The 20,658-nt window shown below is 37.4% G+C and overlaps 1 protein-coding gene across 1 annotated transcript; it reads left to right on the plus strand.

Annotated features, from left to right (window-relative positions):
• Positions 1-729: 729 nt before the first annotated feature.
• LOC107816347 (protein phosphatase 1 regulatory inhibitor subunit PPP1R7 homolog) lies at positions 730-19,100 on the plus strand. The gene is made up of 6 exons (XM_016642049.2): positions 730-1,154; positions 2,981-3,211; positions 3,514-3,660; positions 3,745-3,887; positions 3,974-4,088; positions 18,744-19,100. The coding sequence occupies exons 1-6, from the start codon at positions 912-914 to the stop codon at positions 18,822-18,824; spliced, it is 960 nt and encodes a 319-aa protein (XP_016497535.1). The 5' UTR covers positions 730-911; the 3' UTR covers positions 18,825-19,100.
• Positions 19,101-20,658: the final 1,558 nt, after the last annotated feature.

Below are 20,658 nucleotides of genomic sequence, written 5' to 3' on the forward strand. Positions count from 1 at the left end.
TCAAAAGTCAAACCTTGGTCAACTATTCCAACTTAAAACTTTCAAATTAAAAATTATTCTATAAAATCCATCCCGAAAATCAAAATCAACCATGCACGCAAGTCATAATAATACCGTATGAATCCACTCGAAGTCTTAAATCACAAAACGAAATGTTAAAACTCAAAACGACCGACCGAGTTGTTATATCATTTATTAAATTGCTTCCTAAGTCAAGATTCTGAAATTTTATTCTCATACTTATTTCATTTCATTCCCAAAATTAATATTTTCTTGCTTAAATTGTTATTTTTATTGTTGTTGCGGTAGTGCAAATTCTCTCATTTGCAGAATCTTCTTAAAAGAGGAAGACGAACAAGTTACATTGTCTTTAAGAATAAAAGATTCAGATTAATTTGATTTAAACTCAGGGCAGGTCAATCAAAACCTAGGTTATGGTGGGTTTTTTTTTTAAAATTTCGTAAGGATTTATATTTAGGCCAATGGGACGGCACGTGGATATTAATCAATTTTTTTTTCTTTCCAGATAAGCCCGTTATTAGTAAGGGTATAATTGAGCCATTAAGATAAGGATGGAGGAATTTAGGCTCAATAGGTGGATATAGGGTAATTTGTACCAAACAGAATAGTCTACGGACAATTTTGGTCCTTTTTCGTATAATACATTAACTGTACATGTATTATACAAATTAATTTTAATTTAAACAATTGGGATATTGAAAAGAAAATTGAAAGGGGTAAGTTGTAATTTACTGAAAGTGAACTCAGAAGGAAAGGCATAACCTCGTTCTTCTCTCAATCCAAGTGCTGTATTTTCCCAGGTATACCATAGCAGCCTTCCTTCGTTTTTGACAAAAGAGCAGAGAAATTCACTAACTGACAACTCCAATCACAAACCCACAACCGATCCAATGTCAGAGGACGAGGCAGCCCCAACGGTTCTTGATCTAACGAGTTACCAGCTTCACGATCTCAACTCATTGGAGCTTCCTCCGAGTCTCATCGAGTTAGACTTAACAACGAACCGTTTGTCCGCTTTAGACCCCCGTATTGCCCAACTCCCTAACCTCAAGAAGCTCTCTCTTCGTCAAAACCTTCTTACCGATACCGCCGTTGAGCCTCTTTCCTCTTCCCACGTCATTTCTGACATCGAGGTTTTCATCTATATCTCATTATCTAAATATGATTATGATATTTGATGTTAGAGTCTTTAGTTTAGCACCATATTAGAAATGGACAGGCTTCAGGGGGTATATTTCGTATTAATTCTACAATAAGAAAACATTTCAACTTTTAACCTATAAACAATATCAGAATTGATTGGGATTGCTTCTTCTTTTTTTCCTTGGTTGAAATCTTGTTGCTACAAGACTATTTTAATAATCGTATCACAAAGGACTGCTCAATTTAGTGGTTCATATTATTTATATGTTTCCAAAATTATTCTTTGAATTCATGGTTCATGAGGTTTTCGTTACATAGTAACCGTCCGGTTTATTCATGCAAAGGTTCTCTCTGATTTAGATATAATACCTTGCTGACTGCTAGGTGTTGGGTTTTTCAAATTGAATAAACTTGTAACTATTGTGTGCTAGTTGTTGATTTGTTTTTCATAAAATTGGTGTATCTGTTTTCTCAGCAACCATTGGCTAGAATCTGTTATTGAATAAATTTTCCAAGTTCACTTCGGAATCTGAATAAAGAATAAACTTGTAGTTCTCACTGTTTCTTGATGTTCATAGGAATTATCTTTGCTTTACGGTTTGTGAAAGAGCAGCTGTATGTTAATTTAGCGTTGAAATCCATACCATTACAAGTTTAGTGTAGTTCAATTTCTTGCTCGTTGACCAATTGTTTAAATCGTGCTGAGGGAAAGTTGATCTAGGGAAACAAAAGGTTTTGGTACCAGGTATTGAGTATATGAAGAAAGATAGCACTTCTCATACATAACTTATTATGGCTAACATTCCTTTCTGACGGGATGGTTTCCTTATCTCAAATTTAATTTCAGGGCTTTCATTTACCTTCTGCTTCAGGTTTTCATATCTTTTTGACTTTTCAATTTTCTTTCAGTCATGGGGTTGGAGGGGCTTTGCTGGGTGCGTCTTGAACTATTAAAATATTTGAGTCATTCCTCTTGGACGGCATGGTTTCATTTGTTAAAATTTAAGACAAGGCTTTCATTTACCTTTCGCTTCATGTTTGTTTTTCTTGCATAGGTACCTTTCGCTTCATGTTTTCATCTCTGACTTTTCAATTTATTTCAGTATTGGGGTTGGAGAGGCTTTGCTGGGGGCGCCTTGAAATTTTAAGTATGCTTGAGTCATGTTCTTTTTCACCTTATCTCACACTCTTTCAGAGGATGGGAGACTGTGGGGCAGAGACTTGAATATCTTATATTTAGGTCTTCTTCTTCTCTTCTCCAGTCTAATTAGTTTCTTTTTTTAGGAAAAGGAAAACAAAAGTTCTTTTCCATTTTTGATGTTGTTATAGTGTTGGTTAGTCAGATATGCTTAACAGATTTCACCTCTGCAAGTGGAAGACTAGTGTGTAAAGGGATTGAACATGGCAGTTATTTCGTCCTTATACTTTTAGGGTTCGTTTGGTTACTGGGATAAGGATACTAATCCTGGGATAGAATGGGGGGTTGTATTTATCCCATGTTTGGATATGGGTATTAGCTAATGGCGGGATAAATTTTATACCAAAATGGCGGGATTAGCTATCCCGTATAGAAGGTGGGATAGCTAATCCCATGGGATATCCTTGTCTATCCCACCTGGTAACCAAGCGACCCCCTAGTTTTTAAAGCCTTGAAAGCACCCAAGATTACTTAAAGAAAATGTTTAGTAACTACAGCTTATTGCCAGAGTTGACCTTCTCCCTGTTTTGGTTCCTGTATGATTGTCTGGTTATAGACGTGATAGAAACAGACCTGTTGAAATTATCTGAAATCATGCATGTGGAACTCTCTTTCCAGGAGATAGTGCTTAGGGACAATCAGCTGAAGAAAATTCCCGATGTTGAGATATTCAAGAAGCTTCTGGTATTTGATGTTTCTTTCAATGAGATATCATCACTTAATGGATTGTCCAAGGTCTCCAGTACACTCAGAGAACTATACGTGTCTAAAAATGAACTCACCAAGATGGAGGAGATTGTGCATTTCCATGAGCTGCAAATACTCGAACTTGGGTCCAATAGATTACGGGTTAGTTTCTCTTGAAGATGACATCAAAAGAAATTTAATATTTTTCAACAGCTTACACTTGTAAATTTGTAATCATAAAAGCTTTATCATAAACTTATATCTTACTTTGTCAAAAAAAAAAAAAAAGAATAATCAGAAAAGCTTTACAGTAGAGGCAGAACAATCCCTCCCACTCCCCACCCCCACACACATAAAAAGGAAAGATTGTCAAAACTCAGATATATATTTGTAAATGTAAGTATACCACATAGCTTTCCCTGGCTCATTGTATACCCTTGAAGTGCTTTGGTTCTTTGAAACAGGTTATGGAGCTTCTGGAAAATTTGAAAAATCTACAAGAGCTATGGCTTGGTCGTAATCGTATACGAACTGTTAATTTGTGCGGTTTGAAATGCATTAAAAAGATTAGCCTGCAGAGCAACCGTTTAACTTCCATGATTGGGTTTCAGGTCCTGATAGCTAACAGTTGTGCTTTGTCATTGTAGGCGACTTCCATTTTAAGAGTGATTGATTTTGCTGTTTTCAATTTGCAGGAATGTGTTGCCCTTGAAGAGTTATACTTGAGCCATAATGGTATTGAAAAAATGGAAGGTTTGTCTACCTTGGTAAACCTGCGGGTTTTGGATGTATCAGCAAATAAGCTTACAGAAATTAATGACATTGAGAACTTGACAAAGTATGAAAGCTGTCCTAGCAATTCTAAAGTGTGAGTTACTTTATAATGCCAGGACTTGTCATCATCTTCATGTTCACTTTATGCAGATTAGAAGACTTATGGCTTAATGACAACAATATAGCATCATTGGTAGGTCTGGCAGAAGCTGTTGCTGGTGCTAAAGAGAAGCTAACAACCATCTACCTTGAGCGAAATCCCTGTGTAAGTGTTTTTAAGCCTTAGCACATCCTTATTGTATAAACTGGCAGCAACTAGTTTTTTGTTCTTTTTTGGGACGTACATTTTCTTGTACTTGAGCTGGTAGTTTCTTCTAGGTATCTTTCGATCTCTCTTCCTCTATCTAAAACTGCTTTGAAGGGTTTTCTAGTGACAGTTGTTCTTAAACTAGATCTTCTCCACTCCACCTCGCTAACCACTGGTGTCATGGAGGGGAGAGACTAGTCCCAATGTGATAGGGGAAATAACTCTTACAATGCCTATACATCACCGCGAAAGCCAATCCATTGAATCTTAAACTTGCTTCATCAAAATTCATCATTGAATTATCAGTATCCTCTGTTGGTTAATATCCAGATCTTCGTCTTCTGCCTTATACAACGTCATGCTGAGTGAATTTATGTCAAAGGCTCATTTAAGGCGCGCTTAAGCTCTGAAGCTCAGGGAGCGCGCTTCGCCTCGCTTAAGCTGCGCTTCAATGTAAGCAAGGCACTAAGGCGTGTGCCTTATTGCCCATGAGTTCTATCTTGAATCAGGCAGTACTTAATAACAATAATAATCAACAAATAAGTGTATTAGTTGTTAAGTAAAATAAAATAAGTGCATCAGTTGTTAAGTCAAACATTATGAGTGAATTTGTTACTCTTTCTTCTTGAATTACATATGTATTTATTTTTTCCATCATTGCGCCTTTTTTTACTAAAGCCCACATTTTAATTGCGCTTTGTGCTTAAAGCCCCAATAGACCTGGAGCGCTTTTTAGAGCTTTTCGCCTTTGGCAACACTTGATCTCTATGTATTTCCTCTGAGGCTTCTGAAAATTTATCTATTGGGCTCCACCTCCCTAAAAGTGATGTCAACTTCTAGATTTATCTCATAAACTGGATACTGAAAGATATACAAAGGTTTAAGTAATTAATATCAGCTCATGAACACATCAGGCGTTGGTGATTGCTCTGTGAACTAGAGACATCCTGGTCGAATAATATAACTACTTTTTTTTTTTTGATAAGTAAAATATTTTATTAAAAAGTGTACCAAGATGGTACAAGTATGAGTACAAGATGCTACTATGCTACTACAGCATTCCAGTCAAAACATATTACATGTTCCCCCTAGAAAATTCAGAAAATCTAAGTATTGATCCATCCTATCTTGGGTATTGCTAGAGCACCAGTAAAATAGATTCTTGATACACATTTGTTCTTAACTCTAGCAATGTGTACCCTCTTATTTCAAAGCATGCTTTGTTTCTCTCCAACTAGACAGTTCACAATATGCATACAGGAATAGTCTTCCATATTTCCTTTAGGTTTCTTTTCATTTTCTGAGCTTGCCAAACTTCCAACAAATTGCTGATCTTCTGTGGTATGACCAGAGATACACCCATGATAGTAAGAAAGAGCTCCCAGGGAGAGTCTTCAGAAATTACAGTGAAGGAATTGATGCTCAACAGTTTCCTTCTCACTTATTGCAAAAATAACATCTGCTACACAGTGGAAACCCCTCCTTTGTAGTTTATTCTGTGTAAGACAGGCATCTCTAGCTGCTAACCAACCAAAACAAGCTGCTTTTACAGGGGCCTTGGTTTTCCAGATCATCTTCCAAGGCCAGTTAGGAACCCCCTGACTATTCTGATGTAGTAACATTTTATAGCAATTGTTTACTGGAAATAGTTTATCCCTGCTATTGACCCAAACTAATCTGTCCACTCTTATTCATCTCAATTAAGCAGGTGTGCAGTTGCTGAAGCAATTGACAAAAGCTGATTAATTCCCGATCATTTAAATTTCTCCTAAACGTTATATGCCAACCTAAAGATTGCTTAAAATCTGCAATGTGAGCATCTTTATCCAAAGCACAACTAAACAAAGTTGGGAATTTGTTTTTAAAACTCTCATCTCCATTCCAAATATCTATCCAAAACTTTATTCTAGCCTCATTGCCAACCTCCAGATTTGTATACTGTATCATCCTACTCTTCACTGATTTTCTTCCAAATTCCCCCACATTGTCTCACTTGAGCAGGATTCTGTCTCCATCCCTCTGTCACCATAGATAGAATCTAGCATTTTTGCCAGTCCTCCTCACCCCTCCTACTATACCTCCACAACCATTTAAAAAACAAACTTTTATTGTGTAATATCAAATTCCTCACGGCCATTCCTAACCAAGGTAAAGTGGAAGCCAAGAAAGCGGCATATTTGGATCTTTTGGAGAGCGTGGATGAGGAAGAGAAGAGGACGAACAAGGAGCAGTATAAGGTGGCTAAGAAGGAAGCGAAGTTAGTAGTTACTGCGGCTAAGACTGCCGCGTTTGAACGCTTGTATGAAGAACTTGGAGGCAAGAAGGGGATAAAAAGCTGTACAGGCTAGCCAAGGTGAGTGAAAGGAAGGCCCGTGATCTGGACCAAGTGAAGTGCATCAAGGATGAGGAGGTAGAATATTGTTGGATGAGGCACTTATTTGACGGAGATGTCATACTTACTTCCATAAACTCTTGAGCGAAGATGGGGATAGGAACATTGTGCTGGGTGACTTAGAACATTCCGAGAGTCGTCGAGACTTTGGGTATTGTAGGCGTATATAAGTTGCGGAGGTAGAGGGGGCCTATGTGTAAGATGAGCAAGGGGGAGCGACCGGACTAGATGAAATTTTGGTGGAATTTTGGAAGAGCGTGGGTAGGGCGGGCTTGGAGTGGCTCGCTGGGTTATTTAATGTCATTTTTAGGACGACGAAGATGCCCGAAGAATGGAGATGGAGCATGATGATCCCGTTGTATAAGAACAAGGGTGGTATCCAAAATTGCAACAAACTATAGGGGTATCAAGTTACTAAGCCATACCATGAAAGTCTGGGAGGGTGGTGGAGCTGAAGGTGGTGAGGATTATGTCTATTTCTGAGAACCAATTCGGATTTATGCCGGGACGTTCGACCACGGAAGCCATTCACCTTTTTAGGAGATTGATTGAGCAATATAGGGAGAGGAAAAGGCATTTACACATGGTGTTCGACATAGAGAAGGCTTACAATAAAGTGCCGAATGAGGTTTTGTGGAGATGTTTGGAGGCTAGAGGTGTCCCTGTTGCATACATTTGGGCTATTAAGGACATGTATGATGGAGCTAAAACTCGAGTCAGGACCGTGTGAGGGGACTCGGAACACTTTCCAGTTGTGATGGGGTTGCACTAGGGGTTAGCCCTCAGCCCATTTCTATTTGCCCTGGCGATCGACGTACTGACGCACCGCCACATTCAAGGTGAGGTGCCATGGTGCATGTTATTTCTGGATGACATTGTACTAATTGACGAGACGCGGGGTGGTGTTAACGAGAGGTTAGAGGTTTGGAGGCAGGCGATGGAGTAAAGGTTTCAAGTTGAGGAAGACCAAAACAGAAAATTTGTAGTGCAAGTTGAGTGGTGCGACTCAGGTAGTGGACGAAGACGTGAGGCTTTATTCACAAGTCATCCCTAGGAGAGAGAGTTTCAAGTACCTTGGGTTAGTTATTTAAGGGAATGGGGAGATCGACGAGGATGTCACTCATCTTATTGGGGCGAGATGGATGAAATGGAGGCTCGCTTATGGTGTTTTGTGTGATAAGAATGTGCCACCAAGACTTAAAAGAGAAGTTCTATAGAGTAGTGGTCAGACTATGTTGTATGGGGCAGAGTGTTGGCCAGTCTAGAACTCCCGTATCCAGAAGATGAAGGTAACTGAAATGAGGATGTTGAGATGGATGTGCGGGCATACCAGGTTAGATAGAATTAGAAATGAAGTTATCCGGGACAAGGTAGGCGTGGCCTCTGTGGAGGACAAGATGCGGGAGGCGAAACTTAGATGGTTCGGGCATGTGAATAGGAGACGCACAGATGCACCAGTGAGGAGGTGTGAGAGGTTGGCCTTGGAGGGTCAACGGAGAGGTAGAGGCAGGCCGGAGAAGTATTGGGGAGAGGTGATTAGGCAAGATATGACGTTGCTCCATCTTACTAAGGACATAACCATGAATAGGAAGGGTGAGAATTAAGGTAGAGGGTTAGGTAGCCGAGCGCTGTCATTATTTGTTACAGTAGCTTTAGTACATCACTTAGTGTCTTTCGTATTTCTGGACTTCTGTTATTACTTGTTATTGCCCAAGCTTCGGTTTTCTAATTGCACTACCTAGTGTTAGTTTTGTGTTTTCACTTGGATTTTTGATTGATTTGTTTATCATTGCCCCTTCCCTTTATCTTTCTCGAGCCGAGGGTCTATCGGAAACAGCTTCTCTGCCTTCTTAAAGGTAGGGGTAAGGTTTGCGTATACATTACCCTCCCCAGACCCCACTTGTGGAAATACACACTGGGTTTGTTGTTGTTGTTGTTGTTTTGCTCATTGACATCCTGCATAGCCTTGATCCCTTGCCTCTTTATGGTTTGGAGGTTGAGTTTCAATTTGGCCACGTCTGCTCTAGTTTCTTTAGTCACATCCCGTATTTTGTCAACCTATCCCTGCATGGTAGCAAAAATTTCCTTGATACCTTCAATTCAATAACCGATCTGAGGAAGTTGGTTGGCTGGCACCAGGATTGGATCCTCTATCACCCTGCTGAGCTGGGGTGAAGTATCTGCGGCTTTGTCTTTCTTAACCCAAGTTCCATCAACTAGGGTGTATCCCATCATAGCAAACACAATTTTGTTATATGTGTTGTGATAAAGATGATTTTGGGAGCAAAAGGGGATAGATCCACTTTCATAACTTGCAAAATGTGAGAAATTAGTAGACCATAAGGCATGCTATTTGCAGAGGAAGATATGTCTCTAATACTTTCAAGCATGCATTGACGTATCCAAACAAGCTAGTCAATTGTTTTTCCATTCACAAGTCAATACAAGACAAACACATCTTTGGTAGACAGAGAGCTAAGGGATCCAGTACGAGGGAGAAGGGTGATAGTAATTATATGAGCCAGCACATGATGCTCAAACTTTAGATTTTTTTTTGATGAAGTAATAAATTTCATTGCTGGCATCAAGAAGATGCATAATAGTTACAAAAGAGTTATAGCAAAAAGGAATAATGTTAGCTCCAATACAGATGTTCAGGCTAATACTAAGGAGCTAACAAAATTCAAATAAATATCAGGGGAATCTATGAGGGATAAATAAACCCAAGTGAATAAAAACATAATACAATTAGCTTTGAGAGATTGGAAGTAGTTGTTAGTCTATCAAAATATCTGCTATTCCTTTCCTTCCAAATACTCCAAAAGATAGTAGTAGGAACCATCTTCCAGACTTTCTTGATGGTGCTGTCAACTTTCCAAAAGCTCCAACTCTCAAAAGCCTCCCTGATGTTATGTGACATGACCCATCTGAGTCCAAAAAGAGAAATAAACATATTCCAGAAATTAGGGGGGTTTTCAGATAAAACACCTTTTACTTCTTCAAGAGACATTTCAAAATCATTAGGCCAAGAATATTGCACAAAATTACTGTACCCATGAAATTTTGTGGAGAAAATCTCTTCAAATTGATAAGCATCAAGAATAATACGAGTTCCCAACTCCATAGACTCCACATCATCTTTGTCATTCACAAACAAATTCGCATAAAACAATAGCAAAAAGAAATGAGAGCTTTTGAGTTTCAAACACAGAGATAACATCACAATGAGAATTTTTCATGGAGTTCAGAGGATTTTTCTTCTGGACCATAAAAATTCATCCTCAGGTCCAAACTCTACACTTTCGATTTTCTCTTTCTTGTGTGTGGACTGTTTGAGATTGGCTCCATCGGACATTTTCCGGCCCTTTTTAGACTTGTGGGAGTCTCCTTGGGATTATCGCTGGCTTCATCTTCAATTTCATGGTGTTTTGAGCCCTCAGGTGACTCAATTTCTATAGGTTCTCTCAAGTTTTGGGCCTTTTTGAATCGGTGACTTCTCCGAAGGATGGAGGATGAAGGAGACGTGTGAAAGGCAACTGGTGGGTTTCTTTCTGAAAGGGTGCGCCGGTAGTCAATATCTCAATGCAAGCAATTATGGCAATCATATCAAATAAAGATTCAAAAATCGAACTTAATGTTTCAAAAGATTTTTAAGCAAATAAAATATAGTATGAAAGATACTAAACTTGCGTGCAGTGAAGAGATATTGAGAATATGCCAATTTTATCACGGAGTGAACAGAATCTCTCTTCGAGCAGATGTTTTGTAAAAGTATCAGCAAGCTGATTTTTGAAGTTTACAAATTCTAACACAATATTACCTTTTGCAACATGATGCGAATAAAATAGTGCTCGATTTCAATATGTTTAGCCTTAAGAGTGATGCACATAATTTTTGGAGAAACAAATAGCGCTAGAATTATCACACATAATTGGAACAGACTTAAGATGTAAATCATAATCTAAAAGCTGTTGCATAATCTACAGAACTTGAGTACAGTAATTGCCTACTGCAAGATGCTCTGCTTCAGTGGTGGATGGAGCCATGCAATTTTGCTTTTTGCTATGCCATGAAATAAGTGCATTTCCCAATAATTGACAAGTCTCGCTTGTGCTTTTTATGTCAATTTTGTCACCTTCAAAGTCTGCATATGAAAATCTTTCGAGATCAAAACTGTTATGAGTGTTCATACCATAATCTATAGTCGATTGTTCCTATTAGATATCTGATAATACGCTTAACGACAGTCAAGTGAGATTCCTTAGGAGCTGACCGATACCTTGCACATTTACATACACTGAACATTACGTCTGGTCGACTGGCAGTGAGATATAACAGTGATCCAATCATACCCCTCGGTACATTGTTTCATCCACATTCTTACCAGTCTCGTCTTCATCAAGAGAGGTTGATGGGCTCATGGGAGTTCGTATGGCTTTGGTGTTAGTCATGTCGAACTTCTTTATGAGCTCCTTGGTGTACTTGATTTGACTGCTAAAGATTCCTTTCTGCGATTGTTTGATTTGTAGCCCAAGAAAGACCGTTAGTTTTCCCATCATACACATTTTCAAATTCCCCTTTAATGATGTCTGAAAAATCCTTGCACAAATCAATATTAGTACTGCCAAATATGATGTCATCGACATAGATTTGTACGATCAAATTTTATTCAGTGGATCGTTTGATAAAAATAGTGGTGTCAATGTTACCTCTTTGGAAACCATGGTCGACTAAGACTGAACTTAGTCTAGCATACCAGCCTCTAGGAGCCTTTTTCAATCCATAAAGAGCTTTTGAGAATTTATAAACATGATCTAGAAAAGACATGTCTACAAAACCTGGGGTTGCTTTACAAAAACTTCTTCATATATGAATCCGTTTAAGAAAGCATTTTTTAACTTTTTAGGTCCATCTGTAAAAGTCTGAAACACTTGTGAGCAGCATAAGCAGATACGAATTGATTCTAACCTGGCAACTGGAGCAAAAGTTTCTTCGTAGTCAATTCCCTCTTGTTGAGAGTATCCTTGAGCGACCAATCTTACTTTATTTCTTACTATTTGACTGGATTCATTTAGCTTATTCCTGAAAACTCACTTTGTTCCTATGATAGATGTGTTGGAGGGTTTACGGACTAGCTTGCATACCTTATTTTTCTCGAATTTACCAAGTTCTTCTTGCATTGCATTTGTTCAGTGGTTGTTTTCAAGTGTATCATCAATTCTTTTTGGTTCCAGTTGTGAGATGAGAACAATATTTGATTTCTGCTTTTGTGCTCTCCTAGTCTTCATACCTTCTTGAGGATCACCGATGATAAACTTGTGGGGATACCCAGGTTCACTCTTCCATTCATTTGGAATTTGCTGTAGAGAGCTCTTTTTCAGTTTGAGGTTGAGAGTCTGATGCATAAATATCTTGGTTTTCAGAGTTACTGTCAGTCAATTGAGGTGGGTCATTTGTTACTTCTTCAGGGGCATCTTCAACCGCTTGAGCAGACTTCGGTATTATAGCAATCTCCCCATCATCATGACATTTTTCATTCTTAGAAGAAAGGTTAGTATTAACAAATACAACATGAACAGATTTTTCAATCGGAAAAGGGTTAAAAACGCCCCTAAACTATTGGAAAAGTTTTAAAAATACCCTTCATTCACCTATTGGGCTAAAAATACCCCTCCATCCACCTTTTTGGTTCACTTATGCCCTTTGACCGTTAGGTCAATGCTGAATTAAAAATAATAATTATTTAAATTCCACGTGGCAACTTCTTATTAGCCAAAATTAAAACATCTAACCCATTAGAAAGACCCACCCATATCTACTAGTTTTTCGTACTAACCCGCTTCAAACACTAACCTGACCCGGACAAAAGGTTCAACTAAAAAAAAGAGCCCCCACTTCTATCAAACTCCATGGAACAACCATGGAAGTTGCAGCGAACATATAGACGCAAATTTACTACGTGGTTTTCTTTTTCTTGTTATGACATCCAGTTCAATTTACATGATAGACACAAATTGCATTATATTCAAGATGAGTTTAATTTAATCATTTTCACATAACGGAAAGATCTCAAAGTGATTGTTCGGAAGATATCATAAACCGTTGGACTACCCCTAGTTTTCCGTCCCACATTATTGTCAAGAAAATCATTGGCTCATTCATGCTAAACTTCTCTTGTTTGTTTAATTTGTTCATGAACCTTTATTCGATGATAATGCTATACATGAGATTAATCAAGAAAATGAACACATGTAAATCCATGGGTTAGCTTTTTAAAAAAAAAAAATCCATGGGTTAGATGAAAGCGGGGCGTCTTTTTTTAATTTGAACTTTTTATTCGGGTCAGGTTAGTGTTTGGGGCGGGTTAGTCCGAAAAACGGGTAGATAGGTGGGTCTTTCTAATAGGTTACATGTTTTAATTTCGACCAATAAAAAGTTGCCACGTAGAATTTAAATAATTATTTTTTAAATTCAACATTGACCTAATGGTCAAAGGGCATAAGTGAACCAAAAAGGTGGATGGAGGGGTATTTTTAGCCCAATAGGTGGATGAAGGGTATTTTTAGACCTTTTTCAATAGTTCAGAGGCATTTTTGACCCTTCTCCGTTTTTCAATAGCTAAAGTACGTTTATTATAAATCCTTTATGCTCTACTTGAGGGAGAGTATCGAAGAAAAATACCTTCGTCTCTTTTTGCATCAAACTTACCAAGGTTGTCCTTCCCGTTGTTGTGGATGAAGCACTTACATCCAAAGGAATGAAAGTAACTTATGTTTGGTCTCTTACCTTTCCACAGTTCGTAAGGAGTCTTCTTGAGGATATGCCTTATGCATAGTACATGATATGCTGTGCTCACTACTTTAGCCCAGAAGTGGCGTGGTAGTGAATTTTCTGCAATCATGGTTCTTGCCATGTCTTGTAGAGTTCTGTTCTTGCAATCCACTACTCCATTTTGTAACTACATTTTATTGTGGAGATCTTGGGGATGAGAAGTTATGGGTGATTCCTTGATCATTGCAGAATTTTTCAAATGATCTGCTTTTGAATTTTCCTCCATGATCACTTATTATAGAGGTGATGTCGCAGCCGTTCTCGCTGAACTTTTTTGCAGAAAACTTCAAAATTCTTTAGAGCTTCATCTTTATGGCTTAAGAAAATAACCCAAGTATATTGAGAAAAATCTACTATAACAAAAGCATATTTTCTACTATCAATGCTAGCAGTTCTAGACGGTCCAAAAAGATTCATGTGCAACAGTTGAAGAGGTTTTGTAGTAGAAATGATGTCCTTGACTTTGAAAGAAGATTTTGTTTGTTTTCCTAATTAACATTCATCGCAAATAGTTTTTAAAGACCGATAACAGGATCCTGTTTAGAAAGTTTCTCAATAGTATGCATGCTAGCATGACCTAATTTTCTGTGCATACCCAATGATCATCAATCATAGATGCCAAACATAAATGGTTTGAAGTGACATCAACATTACTAATAACATAGACATTTCCTTTTGATTTGTCTCCAAAGGTAACTGATCCTCCATCGAGTTTACTAACTGATTTGAAAAGTTATTTGTCACTTGTCATGTGTCTGGAACACGCGCTATCAAGATGCCATTTTATTTTTCGATTCCTCTTGCGGTGTTCCTGCAAAAATAATAAATTACTATCTCTTAGGTACCCAAGCCTGCTTGGGTCCTTTTTGGTTAGATTTTGGGTTGTTTGCCCGATTGGTTGTTTTGGGCTGTCAGACCCAGCCCTTTATATTTCTAAACATGCAATGAATAGATACATGACCAGATTTGTCACAATAAAAACAAGAAGGGCGACTAGATTCTTCGATAGGTCTGTAATTCACTGATCCCCTTTTAGAGTTTTTACATATAGTCGATTGGTTTGACTTAATGGAGTTGTGGCTGGTGGACTTGCGTAAACCATTCAGCTGTAACTGAAGTTCATGAACTTCTTCTTGAAGCATGTCTCTTACGATCTCACATACTTCTAGTTTCAGTTCCCAGTCTTTCTTCTTTCGTTGAATCTTTCGAAGTTCATGCAGAACTTTTTCAAATCGACAAGAGCAATATTAATAAATTCTTGAAGCTCATTACATTTATGACGAATAGGTGAACGTACCTTCCTTCGGCTGCCATGAGACTCAAGTTATTTGTTCCTTCGTTATCGGATTCTTCTTCATCACTATTTTCTCCAATCACCATGAAACACATGTTTGCTATTTCCTTATGGTTAGACTCTTCTTCATCGCTCCATGCACCAAAGGATTTCTTATTACGATAGTTTCTGGTGACTTTCTTTTTCAGATTAGGACATTCTGCTTGAATATGACCAATCTTCCCACATTCGTAGCATCTTCCATCGTTTACAGCTTTTCCTTTCCTAAAATTTGGCTTGCCTCTTTTACCATTTCTGGTTCTTCTCATCATGTTTGATATTACTTTTGAGAGCATGGCTATGTTTTCATCCTGTTCTCCACCTCCTCCTCCTCCTTCTTCTTCCTTTTCTGATTTAGCCATAGTGGTTTTGAATGCAACAATCTTCTTTTTTTCTTCTTGCACACGTATGTTCAAATGAGTCTTTTCAAAGGCAATAAGATCACCTAGAAGTTCATCACAAGAAATTTTATCAAGATCTTGGCATTCCAGTGCAATGACTTTAGGTTGCCAGGCTCTAGGTAGGCTTCTCAGAATTTTCCTGACTTGTTCTCCATTTTTCACTGGTCTCCCAAAAGATTTGAGATCCCCAACAATTTTACTGAATCGAGAAAAATTCTTCCACTGATTCTCCTTCTTTCATTTGAAATTACTCGTAGTCATGACTCAAAAGGTTTATTCTGGTTTCCTTAACCTTATTTGTTCCTTCATAAGTGACTTCCAACTTATCCCACAGTTTTTTGCGGTTTCACAACTTGAGATCTTTTCATATCCTTCGCCGCTTATTGCATTGTATAGGTGATTTTTTGCCTTAGCATTGACCTGCACCACAACATTTTGTTCATCAGTATAATCATCTAAATCTAATGGATCAGATGATACCTGGCTTTCAGTTGCTTTGTCCTTTTTTGCTTGTGGATTAGGTAGATCTCCTTTCTTGATAACGCGCCAAGCTTTGATGTCATTGGATTTTGCATATGTTTCCATACACACTTCCCAACGAGAGAAATGATGTCCATTGAAGTAAGGTGACCTTATTTGTGATGTCCCTTCCTAAAATAGTGCTCTAACAACAGTGTTTGTTCCCTTGACCTTTTCTCACTTTGCGGTTAAGCAAACGTCTTTCGCATTGTATGAGACCTGCTCTGATACCAATTGAAAGTAAAAGAGGAGGGGGGATGGGTGAATTGTAAAAATTCTTTTAGTCGACTAGGTTACTTCTTAGTCAACTACAATTATCCTGCAAGCAATAGTTAGCACAACAGATATATATGTTATAAGATAGGAAATAAAAGGCAGATGAGACAGAGATTTTTATACTGGTTCGTGTACCGACGTGACACCTACATCCAGTTCCCTTGGGTCACAAGGGTTCTCTTAAATCTTCAATCGAAATTAATTGCAGATGAGTGTGGTTTTCTTTCGTTCACCACCAACGAGTTACAATAGTTGTTCTTGACACAACCTTTCACTTGCTTTTTTTTTCTCTCTATCTTTCGAGACACTAGTAGACTTAGGAATACATTGTGTTTGCTAAGAAGTAGAAAGACTGAAAACTATATGAAAGTTGCATGGTGATCTTCAAGTCTTCCTGCTCTTTATATACTCGCCAATGTATTTGATGTATTCTATCTTCCTTGTGCTGAGAGATTGAAAAACCCAAATCCCTTTGATTGTGTTTTTTCTTTTGAGGCAGTTGTATTCTAAGAGTAGGGCCCAAGACCCTACTCTTGAATCCAGTATAGGGATTGTGACTGGATTCATTAAGTCAGTTTGCTCGTCAAATCCTCTTTGATAGCGACAGTCTTGATCTTCACAATTTCCATATAAAGGCTGATTTGAAGCTCTTGATTGGTCTTCTAATGGATGGCTTCCGTAGATCTTGCAATGTTGATTGATTCTCTTTTCTTCTCTGCTACCCTGATTTGCGCCTTGATAGATGGTCTTTATTTAGCCGTTATCAAGTAACAAGTTGGCTTCTTGCATAGTTCTTCTTCATTGTGGTTTAGGTGGCGTGGCGTGTATTTCTTGCATTAGTAGTATGCACTTGACTCTTGTTTTGGTCATCATTAAAATTAGAAACCTCACAAAGGGTTCTCACAGAGATGTGAAAGCTCGCGAAGAAAATAATATAAAAGGCCATGAAAATCAGTACAGGTGTAGTAGGCCCTTAGATAAATGTGCAGCACTGGAATTGCGCGGTTGAACAGTTCGAGGCGCAACATTCAGAAAGAAATATTTTGGAAAGGCAGAGTCAAACAAGGTGAGACTGGACTCTGACGGCTGGAAGGGATGTCAGTCTTTAGCTGCAGGGTGAACAACGGTACTGGAAAGGTGGATCCTTCCCAAAACTTTGTCTATGAGGTTGGCATTATGCTTGACTTGTGTGCTAAATCTGTACTCGTTCCTTTTCTCTTTTGAAAAACTTAGGCTCCTAGTGCTTTTGCATTCCGGAAAATGGCCAAACTTTAACCACCAACGAGTTACAATAGTTGTTCTTGACACAACCTTTCACTTGCTTTCTTTTTCTCTCTATCTTTCGAGACACTAGTAGACTTAGGAATACAGTGTTTTTGCTAAGAAGTAGAAAGACTGAAAACTATATGAAAGCTGCGTGGTGATCTTCAAGTCTTCCTGCTCTTTATATACTCGCCAATGTATTTGATGTATTCTATCTTCCTTGTGCTGAGAGATTGAAAAACCCAAATCCCTTTGATTATGTTTTTCCTTTTGAGGCAATTGTATTCTAAGAGTAGGGCCCAAGACCCTACTCTTGAATCTAGTATAGGGATTGTGACTGGATTCATTAAGTCAGTTTGCTCGTCAAATCCTCTTTGATAGCGACAGTCTTGATCTTCACAATTTCCATATAAAGGCTGATTTGAAGCTCTTGATTGGTCTTCTAACGGATGGATTCCCTAGATCTTGCAATGTTGATTGATTCTCTTTTCTTCTCTGCTACCCTGATTTGCGCCTTGATAGATGGTCTTTATTTAGCCGTTATCAAGTAACAAGTTGGCTTCTTGCGTAGTTCTTCTTCATTGTGGTTTAGGTGGGGTGACATGTATTTCTTGCATTAGTAGTATGCACTTGACTCTTGTTTTGGTCATCATTAAAATTAGAAACCTCACAAAGGGTTCTCACAGAGATGTGAAAGCTCGCGAAGAAAATAATATAAAAGGCCATGAAAATCAGTACAGGTGTAGTAGGCCCTTAGATAAATGTGCAGCACTGGAATTGCACGGTTGAACAGTTTGAGGCGCAACATTCAGAAAGAAATATTTTGGAAAGGCAGAGTCAAACAAGGTGAGACTGGACTCTGATGGCTGGAAGGGATGTCAGTCTTTAGCTGCAGGGTGCTCTGGGATAAAGCCTTTCCTCTGCAGGGGCCTTGTGCAATAAACCCCCTATGGGCGGTCGTCCGTCGTCCTAAAGTAGCAGACTTGCTTAAGTAAGGTAGTTGCTTTTTTTATGAATATCTTTTTTGCTCTTTCTCGGCTCCGTGTTTGTGGTGATAGTGTTGGTTATACATCCTTCCCAAAACTTTGTCTATGAGGTTGGCATTATGCTTGACTTGTGTGCTAAATTTGTACTCGTTCCTTTTCTCTTTTGAAAAACTTAGGCTCCTAGTGCTTTTGCATTCCGGAAAATGGCCAAACTTAGGTGAATGTGAGGACTCGGGTCCATGAATTTATAAACAATCATGGACTCCACAAGATGGCTAGTGGGCCTTACCTTGTAAAAGCGTCCTAGACAAGATGGGTTGACTGATAGTGGTGACTTGAACTCACAACTTCTTTGTTAGAAGTGAAATGCTCTGACCACTGGAGCAACCTTGTCTAACAATAGACTGAGTCATAAAATCCTTCTTGTTTTCACACTCGAGTTGTGTTTGGAATGTCCTTGGTCTATAATTTTTGGCACCTCAATATAGATTGAACTAACATTTCATGCTTGCAGGAGATTCCTCTGATCAGTTACAGGAGATTTCTTAACATCATACATGTAGATGTTTAGTTCTATGATAGCCACGCTAATGCAGTGTATTATGGTTGCAGGCACAATCTCCGAACTATACAAGTTCTTTGAGACAAATATTCCCAAATATCGAGCAAATTGATTCTGAAGTGTATGCATAGGTGTTTTGATGTGGATCTTATGCCCAATTACTGATCTGGCGATGACATTTGCTTATCGGTTGTCTTTGAAAAAATTTACTTTTTTTTGGGACCTCGGACCACAAAAGGGTTCAAAATGTTGTTCTTTTTTCTCCAAATTGGAAATGTGATCCTTCTCTCCACTTTTTAGTGTTTGTGTTTTGAACTAAAAGCATCTAAACTGGTAGTATCAACTGAAGAAAAAACGAGCAAAACAAGTGTAAATTCTGGATATCCAAGTGTAAAGTTTTTATGAAACCCTGCAGACCAGCTACATTTCTTTTTCTTTAACAGTATTTGAAGGATAAATTCTACCTTTCAGTGTTAATTAGGACCGGGAGATAAAAGTTCTTATTAATCCTGTTTGGTTGAAACCAAGAGGGGAGACAGTAGTAAAAGACTCGATAATTATTATGCATCGTGATTGAACCCAGAATAGGCGTCAATATAACCTCTACATTAAGAATAATCTAGTAGGTAACCTTGACCGAATATATGAATTATTTTATGAAAATTAAAGCTTAAAGGTCTTTGAAATATTGCATATATCAACATTACATGTGATGTTACCATATTTTATTGTGGAAACCTAAGCAGATTTCAATTTAATTATGAGATTGTTTGATTTAATCATAATTATTATATTATCTTCACATGATGTTCTCCTTATTGGAACATACAAATAGGAAAAAAAAGAGATTGACAGACCTACTGGTAGTATTTAATCAAATTACTCCTTAATATCTTGCAAAATAAGCTAAGAAATTAGACAAAATTGTCATTTGATTATTTTTCCTAATATTTAGATCTTCGAAATCAACTAAAATTTTAATTATTAAAACCTTTCCTTATTTGAATTACGTAAAAATTCCTAATATTTAGGACTTCAAAATCCAATAAAATTTAGCTTATATAATTATAGTATCTTCGATACTACATATTATTTGTCAAACAAATTGTTAGTATTAAATAACGTGAATGAAATAGTGGAGGTGCTATTTTCTTGATAGCATAAATCAATTGCTAATTGAGGTCAAAATAAATAAGTACAACACAAAAATATAGATAGTTAAATGTCACGGCATCAATTAATGATGAATAATTTGTTCAATGGTCAATTTCACATTTCTATATTATATGTGAACTACCTTTCACTTAAATAATATTTTTTTGTTCATCTTTTTATATAATATTTTAAAATACAGTTAATAATTAGAAAAATAACTAAAAAAAAGGTCGAATTTAAAGAGAGAGAAATAATTGATAAGAGTCAATAACACTAATAATTCTACAAATATAAAAAGCTAAAGTAAAATGTCATATCGGTTTTTTTTATCCTTCGAAAATAAAATTCTTATTAAATAAAAAATTATTATTAAATTTAAATACTCAACACTTGAAATGAGATAATACTAAAAATTTAATTAAAAATAAATTATTTCCTTTGATGTAAAGATAAATAATTATCAATTTTTCTGGATAAGTCGAACTATTGGAAGAAAATAGAAAAGGAAGACCGAGTGGGAGCAAAGAAACTAGCGGACTGATCACTAAATAGATTCAAATATGTACAAATTCTGACATCACCACAGAAAACTTGATTCTTTCGCTCCTTGCTGGCGGAGCGGCATACCGGAAGAAATTGGAAGATCGACGACGTAACGAAGAACGCAATTTTACGACAACAACACAACAAAGAAGAATTTTATGTTTTTATATTAACTAATAGCAATAGAATTCAATTCAATTCAATTCTTTTTCAAATTAATTATATAGAGAGTTTTATTTTTTCAAGTTGACAAAACTCCTTACATAT

Source organism: Nicotiana tabacum, chromosome 13 (assembly GCF_000715075.1).
Source record: "Nicotiana tabacum cultivar K326 chromosome 13, ASM71507v2, whole genome shotgun sequence".
Lineage (NCBI taxonomy): Eukaryota > Viridiplantae > Streptophyta > Magnoliopsida > Solanales > Solanaceae > Nicotiana > Nicotiana tabacum.

Coding starts and splice junctions, on each gene's coding strand:
- LOC107816347 (XM_016642049.2), top strand. CDS start 912: ATGTCAGAGGACGAGGCAGCCCCAACGGTTCTTGATCTAACGAGTTAC. Junction 3,212..3,513: donor TTGGGTCCAATAGATTACGG/GTTAGTTTCTCT, acceptor TCTTTGAAACAG/GTTATGGAGCTTCTGGAAAA. Junction 3,888..3,973: donor GACATTGAGAACTTGACAAA/GTATGAAAGCTG, acceptor CACTTTATGCAG/ATTAGAAGACTTATGGCTTA.